General features: G+C 35.2%; 1 protein-coding gene across 1 annotated transcript; it reads left to right on the top strand.

The window, feature by feature from the left end:
• Positions 1-11,707: 11,707 nt before the first annotated feature.
• LOC127121324 (heavy metal-associated isoprenylated plant protein 22) lies at positions 11,708-13,069 on the top strand. The gene is made up of 3 exons (XM_051051852.1): positions 11,708-11,877; positions 12,006-12,081; positions 12,607-13,069. Exons 1-3 carry the CDS (start codon positions 11,803-11,805, stop codon positions 12,897-12,899), a joined length of 444 nt encoding a protein of 147 aa, XP_050907809.1. The 5' UTR covers positions 11,708-11,802; the 3' UTR covers positions 12,900-13,069.
• Positions 13,070-13,493: the final 424 nt, after the last annotated feature.

The raw sequence follows: 13,493 nt of genomic DNA, 5'->3' as shown, positions 1-13,493 counted from the left end.
AAGGCCAATATTGTAATCACTGGAAAAATACAAAAATATTTCCCATTGCCATTTCATTTATTTTTCAATTTTTGCAACATCATCATCAAGGGTGTTTGCATCTTTGTACACACCATATGTACAGTTCTATTCATAATCAATAAAATTCAGCTTCTTTTATCAAGTATTTTCCTTCTCCTGTGTTTTATATGCAAAATAATTGATTTATCTTAATTGCATAATGCCTTAAAATTTCAGAGAATAATAAAAGCTACACTAAAGAGAAACATTATGCATTACTGTAAAATCCCGATGAACTCAAAATATGATTGGTATCTCAAAAATGGTTTTGCTTAAACACCTGTGACATCCATATGGCTACCCCATTGATGGGTGTCCCAGTATTCTCCAGCAGATAGATGGTTCCTTGACGGAAGCGTTGCCACCTGGATCTCTCACAACCTACACCTTCCAATCTTTGATGACGAGTCGGAGTTCCCATCACAATAAAGAACCATATTCCCCACAAATGACTTACATCTAACCAAACAGACAAACATGCATGCATCATGAAAATAAAGCATACATCATGCACCATACATATCATACTCTCCACCGTGATACTCCACACACATTAAAGACCCGTTTGAAAATAGTATAATCACTCGTTCGGGTAAATTCTTGGATACGTTAGTATTTAATCCTCTTCCATCTTGAATACCTGAAAAGCATCCGCAATCCCCGTATTTAGGTTTAAGAAGATTAAATAGGGGCAGCTGTTGTACGCCAAAATTTTCCCTCCCCTTTTCTTCACAACTCCATCTAACCGTTTGACTATGGTTCATTCGCATGCATTATAAACTCATGCATAAGCACCATTCATCACCATGGATTTTAAGTGTTTAGCTTGCAGAGCTTTGGTTTGTTTGTACAACAACTGAAAATGCTTGGGTTGGACATGCCCTGAGGCTTCCAAAACCCTAATCGCAGGTGATCTCAGTATGTTGCACTCAACATTCGATACTTGCTCCGTCTATTTTGTCCCCCTTGGTGCTCGAGTCTTTTGGTCATAATCCAAGTTCTTGGTCTCATAACTTCCATCCACTTTCATTCATTCACATGGCCACCGTCATGCCACTATTGCTTGGTCCCTAGGGTCACGTTCCCCCCTTCCATGAGTCAGTTATAGATCTTGAGTTTGGGCTCATGGGCGTGCTTAGGTATTGAGTCAAGTCATTTTCATTCAATTGGTCAATTCCATGAGTTTTTATCCCTAAAATATTCATTACATACATAAAAGGGTGAAAAAAAGGTATTGCATTGGAAAATTGGAGGTTTTTAGCCCTATGAGTCAACTCATGACTCGATGCAAAACCCTCGGGTCCGAACAGGTCGACCCACCGGTCGACTTAATTCTGGGAAACTTGAGTGAGTCGACTCATTCACTTTTTGCATTGACTCATGCTCCTTCTTTCTTTGAACCATGTTTCCTCGGGTCGGAACAGGTCTACCCACCAGTCGACTGAATTCTGGGAATTCCTGATTGAGTCGACTCACCCGTCCCTTGCGTCGACTCATTTCCAATTTTCCTTTCAATCATTTCTTCGCGGGTCCTGACATGTTGACTCAACCCTGGGAAAATTACTGTTTGAGTCGAATCATGGCTTGTTTTGTAGGATTTTGCATTATTAATGTGAGAGGAGAATTTTTGGGTCAAAGCATGATCTTCCATCATTGAGGCTAGCAATCCAAGGCAAATAGACACCTCCATGAACACCGGGAGAGCTGTGGGAACTCGACGACACTCCGAGGTTCGTTATTTCATCAAGCTTTAACCACATGCATTGTGATCACGGTAATTCTGCAGCAAACCAAGTGCCTCAAAGTTACAAACAATTCAACTTGCACAATCATAACCAAGACCAAAATCCCACAACACAACCACTGTTAACCTACAGTTGCAACTCATGATAGTTATATCGTGTGCCTTAGCCAACATCAAAGCTAATTGTCACCTGCAATAGCCAGTCATAAACCACCATTTCCACTAAATTAACCAATGAACTAACCTCCAACTCAGTGAGTTAACTACCTAAACTCACTGAGTTCATCCCAACTAACTCCAAACCTCTTTTAACTAACTCCAAGCCTAACTCCATTTCCGATAGCCACTGCCGCCAGAAGCGATTTCCGGCACGGTGGTTTGCGATGGAGCTCCGACACCGGCAATCTGAACTGTCATGGAAAAAGGCGCGCAAGACATTCAAATTTTTCTGGTTTTTTCCCAACACACAGCTCCCAATCTTTGGGCTTATTTTCTTATTGGGCTTGTCACAGTCCAAGCCCAATACATTATTGTCTTACTCCATTTTTTTGCTGCATCCCCTGGCTGAAAAGAGATTGTTCTACATTGGGCTTTGGAAACTGAAGCCCATGCATATTGGACTTTGTTTTGCTCTTTTTTTTCTGCACATCCAAATCAGGCCAACACATCCTCTGTTTTGCAAAGGCCTACACTATTTTATTTGATTTGTTTAATATTTGTTTTGTTAATTAGATAACTTTGATTGATAGAATTTAGGTTAATTAGATCAATTAGGAGTTCAATTAGAATTTTCACAACTAGTATTATAGATTCAATAACCATAAAATTCGACAAAGACCATTTTACCCTTGTACCACCTCAGAGCGGCACCAATCAGACTGTCTTGGAAATAATGAATCAGTAACTGATCATTATCAGTTTGCGTCGACATATTTCTAGCATACATTACGAGATGACTAAGTGGACAGGTATTCCCCTTATACTTTTCAAAGTCAGGGACTTTGAACTTCATCGGGATCTTAACAATGGGAACAAAAAAAAGTTTCGTAGCACTCTTACCGAATAAATCTTTTCCCCTAAAGGTTTTCAAATTCTTTCGTAACTCAAGGAATTGGTCTTTCATTTCATCCATCTTCTCATAAACATCCGGACCTTCAGACGGCTCGGAATGGTAGATGGTATCTTCAACACGAGGTAGAGTATGAACAACTGGTGGTGGCACAGACATGACCAGGCTAGATGTTGGCATGGAAGCAGAATTAAGCGCAAAACCCTCAGGCACAAAGTTGGGCGGCATTCCCCACGAGAATCCGGCAGGCATGGCAGGAGTGAATTGAGTGGCAGGCACGGTTGAAGAAACAACCTCTTAAATGATCGTCCTCTGAGGAGGAGGAGTTGCAGACATTGGAGAAGATTGACTTTGAGCAGCTAGGACTGACTCCATCATGGCAGTCAGGTGGGTGATCTCGTCCTTCAAGTCTTTATTCTCTTGCTTTAGATGTACCATGATTCTCAGATGATTGGCGCAGGTATTGTATCGATGAATCAACTTGGCTGAAGCACAGAAGAATAACCAATATGACATCTAGCGAAAGAGAAACCTGTATCAAAATGATGCATGAATGCAATGCTTAATTGTTTTTATTTTCAAGGTACATACTGTTTTATTTGTAAATATATAATAATAACAATTGCACAATTTGATTGACCATACAAATCTCTTTTATTTATATAATTGGAAGGATTACACTGAGTACAATTTTGGAAACCAAAATACAAATACAAGAGAAAAGGAGACTAATCATCCTAAGGATCCCTTAACAATGGTGTCAGATGGTCGGGTCGCAGGCTCATACTTCCTTCGGATGCATCAAATCTCAGACTCAAAAGAAGTTTTCATCTGAGTCTTCTCGAGGACAAGCTGGTCAACAATCTTCTTCGAAGCAACGGAAGGATGAGGCATACTAGAGGAAGATGAAACCTCTGGCTCTCTCTGCCTCTTCACTACTCGATCTTCAAGAAGCTCAATAAGTGCATCTTTATCCTTATACTCAAGCTGCAACTCCTCATGCTTTCTGCTCAAAGCATGGAAACGTTCTTCCCACATATTTTTCTCTTGCTTCATCTTGGAGAGTGCGTCTTCCAAACCCTCTACATCTTGGTTAGGGAGAGTTGGTGGCTCAACCACAACCATATAGAAGAATTATGGAGAGTTGAGTGAGAATCGAAGAGATGAAAAATTATGAAAATCACATTCAATGCAGGTCTGTATGAACACGATCTTGCTTCCAATTTCACTTGGCCTTTCTCTGAACACTTGATGGAATGGGATTGAGTCGACAAAAGCAACAAGACTCTTGGAGATTTGAATCTCAAAATAGTGGAGATTCAAACTCGATTTCCAATGGAAATCCTCAAGGCTATCCTTTGAATGAGAGGGTTTGGATCTGGGGATTCAAAGCTAGCGCGCATGGTCCTCAATTCAGAGTGCAAGGGTCTCTATTTATATGCCAAATGATTGTTATTTGCACACTTGAATCAAAGTTCCAAAAATAGCAATGTTCATTGCATGGATGCATGGGCGTGTGATAGGCCCATTTAATCATCCCTTCAGGTCTAAAATTGAGTACAGACATTGCTGAAGTCACATTGGTAAGCCATGCAATTGTGTATGAGGAATGCAAGTTAAATTATCCCAAATGGTGATCCAAGTTTAAGCCATGCGCAAGTCACTCATACTTTGTCCAAATGGGATCAAGTTGGAATTTTTGGAAAGGTTAGATCAAGAGGAACAACTTTCATGTTGAACACTTTTTCATTTGAAGCTTGGATCATGATGAATTTTTAGGTGGAAGTTTGGAAAATCAAACATATCAAAAAACAATTCTAAGTGTCAAGCCATATGTTTACTTATTCCACCTTGGATAACTTTTTATATGAGCTTCAAATAAGAAACATTCATTCATCAAAGTTGTATCTATCTCAAAGATATTCAAAATGGTCACAAATTTGACCTCATTTAGATTTATCATGAAGGAGTTATGCATTTTTGAAGTTGAGGAAACACACTTGCTCAATGGCATGGTTCCAAAATGACCTATAATGTATCCTCATATCACATGTATTTAAAAGTTGAATTTTCTATTCCTCCAAACATAAAAGTTGAATTAGACATATTGAATTTGATTGTGCAACTTGAATATCTTTCATATCATAAAAATTGAGCAAGTTATGGTCTTGGGAAGTTGACCTCCAAATTAGGGTTTAGACAAAATGACCTATAATCTTTCACCATAAAAATGACCTTCCAAGCAAAACTAGCTCTAGAACTCAACATGAAAGTTGTTTGGAATGTAATTTAGAGTAAATTTTCTCTTGGGAGAATTTTCATATGACAAAAAGTGTAGGAGATAGGGTCTAGGGAACCCCAGTTTTGATCAGATGAATTCCTCTGGTTAACCACCATGAACCAACTTGCTAGCTTGATATTCTCTTGACTTTTGAGACTCATGGAGGATCATATATGCATAAGATGATGATATTTGAAGTATCCCTTGAAATATTTTATCAATTTGTGAAGAAACTTGTTGAAGAAGTTATATAAGATACCCAGATGAACTAGGGTTTCCAAGGCAAACCAATTCCAAACTCTTGATGAATTCTTGATCAAAATAACATGTGAAGATCATGGGGATACATATATGATACTTAGAGATATAGTACACCAATTATTGATTGAACTCCTTGCACTGAGGGTCTTAAACCCTATATATGAGCTTGATAGATCAAAGGTGAGCATGTGCACTACCTACAAAAAGAGTCAAACTATACAATGACATATTTTTGGTATTTTGGTTAGTAAATGATAAAATACAAAGTATGATACAATAAAATGTGCTTGGTGATCTCTCCCAATTCAAACCCAATGAATGAGGGGTAAGGGGGATGCCAAGATGTGATGCCAATGCTAATTCATATGATGAGATAGCATGAGGGATCTTAGGGTCAAAATTGGGGTCTTACAGCTGCCCCTATTTAAGGACATTCTAGCTGAGGAGGTGAATGTTAAAATCTTAGTATCTACTCAGTAGAAAGGACTTAAATAACAACATATATAAACAAATTTTGGTCCCTAAGAGACCTCATGATGCATATGATATGAATGTTTAAAATAAATCTCTATGGGGAGAATGTTGCCACAAAGGAAAAGAATCTAGAGAGACTGAAAGTCCACTGGAGTATAACGCATTTAATAAGGAAAACTCACTGGGGAGACAGAGACTCTAGGGGGAACAAAGGTTGTGCGTAGGCCAGGCTACGACTTAAAAAAAACTGGGGGACTCAAGGGATTCCATGAAAATAATTCAATGGAAAGACTCAGCCGGGGAATAAAAGGAACACCTGCAGGGGAAATGGGTAGATCAGAACAAAGCTGAAATACTCTAACCAAACATGAAACAACGCTTTCACTGAGGAAATGCACACTCAAACTCGATTGGGGAAGAAAAGATCTTCAACACAGGAGGAGCAGAAATCCATTATCTATTATCTCTTAATGGGTAAGGGGATAACAAAAATCTGATAGGGAGGACATCCGTTACCGGTTAGGGTAAACATATCAAGGATGACTCGCTGAAGGCAACCAGGAGGTGTATTCGTTACCAATTACTGGGTAAGAATAAACTGCTGGGAAAAGCCACAAAAATAGGATTTACAACTACATGTTACTGGGAAGAAGACCAAAGAGAGAGAATATCGGTCACTGGTTAAAGTGAACATATCAAGGATAAACTCAAAGGAAAGAAAATCCATCATCGGTTAGGATGAACATATCAAGGATAGTCTTGCCTGGGGAAACTAGGAAGGATATCCGTCACCGGTTAGGATGAACATATCAAGGATAAACTGCCTGAAAAAGTAGGAATTACATCTATCTAATACTGGATAGAATACCGAAAAGAGAATATCCGTCATTGGTTAGGATGGACATATCAAGGATAGACTCAGAGGGGAGAAATAGGAATTACATCTATCAGTTACTGGATAGAATACCGAAAAGAGAATATCCGTCATCGGTTAGGATGAACATATCAAGGATAAACTCTGCAAAGGGGAAAAAAAGCAGGATTTACAACTAGCGATTACTGGGAAAAAGACCGCAAAGAGAAGGAAACCCATCACTGGTCAGGATGAACATATAAAGGATTAACTCTCTAGGGAACAAAATAGGAATTACAACTACCAGTTACTGGGTAGAATACCAAAAAGAGAATATTCGTCATCGATTAGGATGAAAATATCAAGGATAGACTCAAGCAAGGGAAGAGAATATTCGTCATCGGTTAGGATGAACATATCAAGGACATACTTCCTGGGGAAACGTGAAAACGAATCCGTTGGGGAGAAAAAGTTGCTCTTGCGGGGTATTGGGAAAAAGTGAAAAACATGAGAAGAATATTACCAGTTACTCGCTAATAGGCTCTCAGAGGACCGAAAACATCTATCTAGGTAAGATCTAAAAAGAAAGGGTCAATCAAAGACTCAACCCAATGAGGATATAACTCAAGGGGAGTGGTTCCGTCCAGATAATCAACTAGGGAGGAAACTGAAATAACGATCATCCACGAGGGAATAACTCAGTAGGGAAAGAGAAAGGTTAAAGTCTTTCTGCTTAATGGGCCGACACTCTACAGTTGAAAAAGGACAGACAAACCAAATATGCATTGGGGGAAAAAGTATACCACCATAGCAGGGGATCAGAGAGATAATTTATTACCAAGTGTAAAAAATACAATAGTGAAATCACATGAGCGTATATGTATATGTATATGTTTATATGATAATTATGCTGACAAAACGATCATAAAGGATACAAATGTCATTGGTTTAAATCATCGATACAAACCCCTAGCCAATCCTCACAGGAGGGAAACAACTGCTGGAGAGAATCAAGCAATAGTGAACATTTGGCTTTGTACTTAGAAAATTTTCAAACATGTTTGATTTTCCAAACTTCCACCTCAAAATCCATCATGATCCAAGCTTCAAATGGAAAAGTGTTCAACATGAAAGTTGTTCCCCTTGATATCACCTTTTCAAAAAGTCCAAGATCACCTCATTTGGCCAAAGCATGAAGGACTTGCGCATGAGTTCTTTTCAAAGGACCATTTGGATGGATTTCACCTTCACATTTCAAATTCAAATACATGGCCACATGACATGATTTCAGCATTGTACTCAAGCATTTTTGGACCTGAATACATCACTTGATAGGCCTATCACACGCCCATGCAAGCATCCAATGCAAATTGTTAAATTTGGAAGTGTGTGGAAATGAATCACATTGGCTATAAAGACAACCCTCATGGCTCAGAATTGAGGAGCTCATGCCCAAGCTTTGAACCTGCAATACAAACCCTCACCATTAAAGGATAATCTTGAAGGTTTTCATTTGAAAATCGAGCTTCAAATCTCATTCTATTTTGAGATTGAAACTCCAAAGTCATTGGATCATGATCACACGTTCTAATCTTAGCCTTCTGATGTGATTACCGTTTAGGTCATGCGTTTGACTCAAGTGTTGGTGGAATGCGCACTTCTGGTCATCAGATCTGCCACCTCAATTAATGAGGGAGATCAGATGGCCATACTTTTTTCGAATTTCTTTTGAATTTCTGATTTTATGTTTAATTGTTTTATTTTGTTTAATTCATAATAATTTCATTTTTAATCCAAAAAATATGGGACTTTCACCAAATATCTTTTCCTCTTTCATTTTCTAAATTAAAAATATTTTTTGGATTAATTTTGATATTTTTTATGAATTAAATATTTTTGTTCATATTTTTAATTGTTTAAAAATACTTTTGACTTTTCAAAAATCATGAATTTTTTTGTCTAAGGTCCTTTTATCTTGTTTGACCTAGGATAAATTTCTTGGCTATTTATTTGGTATTTTGAAGAGATTTTAGGTTTTGACCAAATTAAATTGAATTTTAGTGCATTTTTAAATTGATTATTAATTGATTAATTGTGTAAAAATTATGTTGAACCATTTTTATGGTATTGTGATGTTTGACTACTTGTTTGGGCCTTGGTCAAGGTTGATTTGACTTTTGTTGGATTAAAATCATTAGATTTAGGGGATTGATGAAATGTACATTTCATCTCCCAAAATGAATGAATGATTTTAATTTGATAAAATTCCTCCCATGACCGATTTGTGTTTCTCTCATTCCCCTCCATCTTCATTCCTATTCTTTCCCATTTTTTCATTGACCAATGAAATCTCAAATGTCCTAAGGCTAATTGGTTCATCAATGACCTTGTGTCAGATGAACCAATATAAATATGGATGAGATAGGTCCATACGTCTTGATCTTTTCTTTTAGTGTGTGATATGTTTTAGGAGTTTGGTTCATTAATACAAATCTCTAACATGCATTAACACCTAATTTTTATTGTCTGGCCTCAGATAGTCGTGACTTCTACATAAGTCCAATTACAATTGCTTAACATAGAGCTAAATTTGATCCTAAAGGCATAACATTCTAGTAAGTGAGATTGTAAGTCTCCCATCCTTCATGGTATTGTGTGGAAACTTGACCTTTTTTTCCTTCCTATGGAAGATGTATTGGTTCAAGGATCCATGCTTGTGAATGAATGGTTGAGTATTCTCCAAAAAATGACTTAATCAATTAAAAAGCAAAACACCACTAACACTTAACTAACATTTGACTAACTCTTATAAATATTGCTTTAATTTCAAGTCATTTACCTTATTCAATTTAATTTTCAGTCATTTATCATTCATTTCCATTTACATTTCATTTAATTTGTTTATGTTTATGTCATTTTCACTTTGCTCATTTGAGCCATATGTTGTGATTGTATATATATTTTTGTGCATTTTGATTTTTTTGTGGTCTTAGGACCTTAAAACACTTAATAAACAACAAAAACCCTAAAAAATGTTTGGTGAACTGTTGATCTTGATTTGAACTTTTGAACTTAGAACTAGGCAACATTCCATATGCAAATGGACTTGGCCAATGCCAACATTTTTTAGAGCAAGTTATTCTAAACTAAGCCTTCATCTGATGCAAGTCTTGGGATTGATTTGAATTCATCTACTACTTTGCCTTGGTGCTAACTATTATTTTGATCTTGTGTTTGATGCTTTCTTCTGAGTTGATCAAGGAATATTTCATCTGATACACGAGAAGACAAAGAAGATTGCTAGCTGTGGGAATTGCTTGCTTGGATGTGGCTATATTTATTTGATGCCTTAATCTTCATGATGTCTGATATTGCTATTTTCTTGTTGATTATTGCTTGATTCAAAGTCCAAAGGAAAATGGGTTTCTATATGACATTCTTGTCTGTTGGATTGCATCCCATTGATTAGATATTTTCAACTCTTAACTTTTAATTTTATGCTTAGGATAGCCTCTTCATCTCCTCTCACTTCTTAAATTTCAAAATCTCTCTCCCTTTTCAAAAACTTTCTTTGCTTGTGATTTCAAACTTAGACCTTATTTCAAGTAAAAACTTTGACCTTATGCCATTGAATTTTTGAACTTCTTTTTCTTAAATAAAACTTGTAAATAAATATAATCATATTGACTTAAAATTTCAAAAGACAAAAAGAACTAACAACTCCATTCAAACCTTTGGCCCTTTGGGCCCTCCTCAATTAAGTTTTTGTTAAAAGCAGTTCACCCGCTTTGAAATTTTTACCACGGACTACGAGGTTTTGATCCCTCATTTTTATGTTAGTACGTAGGCACAAGTTTGAAGGTCTTGTCAAACACAAAAATATAATCAATGAATTCTTTTCTCATCCCCACACTCTATTTTTCTCAAACATCTTTTATACCAAACACATATAACACCTTCCCTCTGTGTAACCAACTCCCTTACCTGTAATCTCTGGCATTTTATTAGTTTTGATTTGAAAACTTCTTATCTTTGGGTTTTGTTCGTACTTTTTCCTTTTCCTTTGGAACAATAAAAGCGTGGTGACGACTTTGATTTTATTAACGTTAAGCTTATCCATAGTTTGATGGTCATGAATTTACCGCTACACGCGTTATTTCTCAAGTATTAAATGTATTCCTCCATTCAAACTACACTCTTACTCCATTACTTATTTGAACGTTGTAATGTTAATCTTGAAGACCGATCCCTCTCTCTACAACATCAGAGCCTCAAACCACGATGATATGACACTAATTCATACAATATTTTTTTCCTAAATGAGTTTATTCACCAAATTTATTACACAGATAATTTAAATTAAAATCAAACCTAATATAAAAATTTCATTTATATTTTTGACGTGCGTGTTCAATAAAAGAAAAAGGAGATAACTTGTACCCGCATAGACGCTAGTACTCTGTACAGTAATTGAAGTATCCTTCACATTTGTTTTTAATTAAATGTTTGTTTACACAAAATTATATGAAAATTTAGGTGTAATGTCCCTTGAGTGTGAGAACAAATATAAAAATATGTCCATATGTTTTAGAGGAAAAAGATGGTTTATTTACGCAAATTAAATAACCATCAAATCAAAGCCCATCAATGAAAACTAAACCAAAGTCAAGTCAATCAATATTTTCTTTTGCAATTGTTGAGGAGAGTATACTATTATATATATATATATATATATATATATATATATATATATATATATATATATATATATATATATATATATATATATATTATATATATATTATATATATATATATATATATATATTATATATATATTATATAGTACGTCATTAAATTGATGTGCAAGTAACATTAATAACCGAAACTTCATAGTATCTTGTCGTAACTGATTTATTTTTAATAAGTTTTATATATATATATATATATCAAATCATATATGTTGAGATTCACAAACAAGTACAACCAAGTTTCATATCAAATTCTCTCTTTTCAATATTAAGTTTCTTGCTACATTTTATTTCCTGGGATCAGACACAAATGGGTATTCTTCGCCAACTTTGGGAATGTTTCATTGATTGTTCAAGACCCATAGAGAAACGTATTCCTAAGAAGGTTTTTTTTTTAAAAATAATTTTCTTCATGTGTCTCTACGTTAACTAATTCACACAAATCCACTCAATTGAGGTTTCTGTTCCTATTATAATTTCTAAAACCAATACATATTTTTTTTTTGTATTTAGACTGTTCATGTCAGGGTGAAAATGGACTGTGAAGGTTGTGTAAGGAAAGTTAAAAATGCAGTGAAAGACATGGAAGGTTCGTATAATACTCTCATTATCCTTAAAAATAACTATATCCGTCGGTAACACTATCGTATATATGGTTTCAATAAAATAAAACAATATCATATATTTGACTCAGTTGTTGAAATTCCAATGTTAGTAGTTAAATTCCACGCCGATTAAAAAATGTTAGATAAATTACAAATTCTTCATTATTCATTAGTTTATGTAGAACACGAAATGCGTAAGTAATTGGGGGCAATGATATTAAAAGAAGTTGCATAGAATATGTCAACAGATTTGAGTGGTACGTAAGTACCTTGTTACATGATCGTCATGTTTAAAATTTTATATATATATATATATATATATATATATATATATATATATATAGATGCAATTTGAACAAAAATTTAAGTAAAGTCAAACTAGGCATATTTGTAATTTTGTCAAGTTGTAATATTTCAAAAACACTTAGACTTCAAGTAATGAACATGTTAAATTTGCATATTGGTCCTAAATAATAATGATGTATTTATATGGGCAATGATATTTTCAGGGGTGGAGTCATATAATGTAAATCAAAAGCTACAAAGGGTAACAGTGACTGGAAATGTAGATGCAAAGGAGGTCCTAGAAGAAGTGAAGAGTACAGGAAAAACAGCTGACAATTGGCCATTTGTTCCATACAATTTAGTGGCTTATCCTTATGCTCAAGGGGCATATGACATGAAAGCACCAACTGGTTTTGTCAGGAATGTTCCTCAAGCTGTGGGTGACCCCAAGTCTCCAGAGATGAAGATGATGGTGCTTTTTAATGATGATAACCCAAATGCCTGTTCAATCATGTAGTAATTTCATATTCTACTATCAGAAGTCTCTTTCTTTGTAACTTGTGTTTTCTTTCCCACTTTGTAACTTGTGTTTGCATTCCCACTTGTAAATGTTAGGTTTTGCCACTTGTAAATGTGAGGCTGTGTATATTTTGTGAAAATAATAAATTTTTAGAGAAAATAATTGTATGTATTTTTAAAACAATTATAATTAATGTAAAAGGATGGTTTTTATTTTTAAAAAAAAATACATATTTCTTAATAGTATTTTTTCTTTTTCGGCATCATAATTTATTTTAAGAATTTTATCATTTTTTTAAAACATTATGATATTATATTTTTGTTTCGGAATGGTCGGAGACTCAATAAAAAATGGTGCAGTATAGTGGTTCATTTCAATAAAAACTCTCCATTTGACTAACGAATTGGTGGGCATCTGGAGCATTGTATATGATCAATACATTTTTTGTAGTCATCTTCACTATGGATGTGCATTCAATGGTCCACTGCATCCCACATCAGATTAATTAAGAACAATTTTAATCGTCATTCTTATATAAGTGTGACTCTCAGTTTTGTCCAAATATATTTTTGTTATTCACACTTGCATAAT

The sequence above is a fragment of the Lathyrus oleraceus genome, chromosome 2 (genome assembly GCF_024323335.1).
Source record: "Lathyrus oleraceus cultivar Zhongwan6 chromosome 2, CAAS_Psat_ZW6_1.0, whole genome shotgun sequence".
Classification (NCBI taxonomy): Eukaryota; Viridiplantae; Streptophyta; class Magnoliopsida; order Fabales; family Fabaceae; genus Lathyrus; species Lathyrus oleraceus.
Note: the sequence above shows the minus strand (reverse complement) of the source record. Positions and strands in the feature narration are given on the sequence as shown.

Coding starts and splice junctions, on each gene's coding strand:
- LOC127121324 (XM_051051852.1), top strand. CDS start 11,803: ATGGGTATTCTTCGCCAACTTTGGGAATGTTTCATTGATTGTTCAAGA. Junction 11,878..12,005: donor AGAAACGTATTCCTAAGAAG/GTTTTTTTTTTA, acceptor TTTTGTATTTAG/ACTGTTCATGTCAGGGTGAA. Junction 12,082..12,606: donor TGCAGTGAAAGACATGGAAG/GTTCGTATAATA, acceptor TGATATTTTCAG/GGGTGGAGTCATATAATGTA.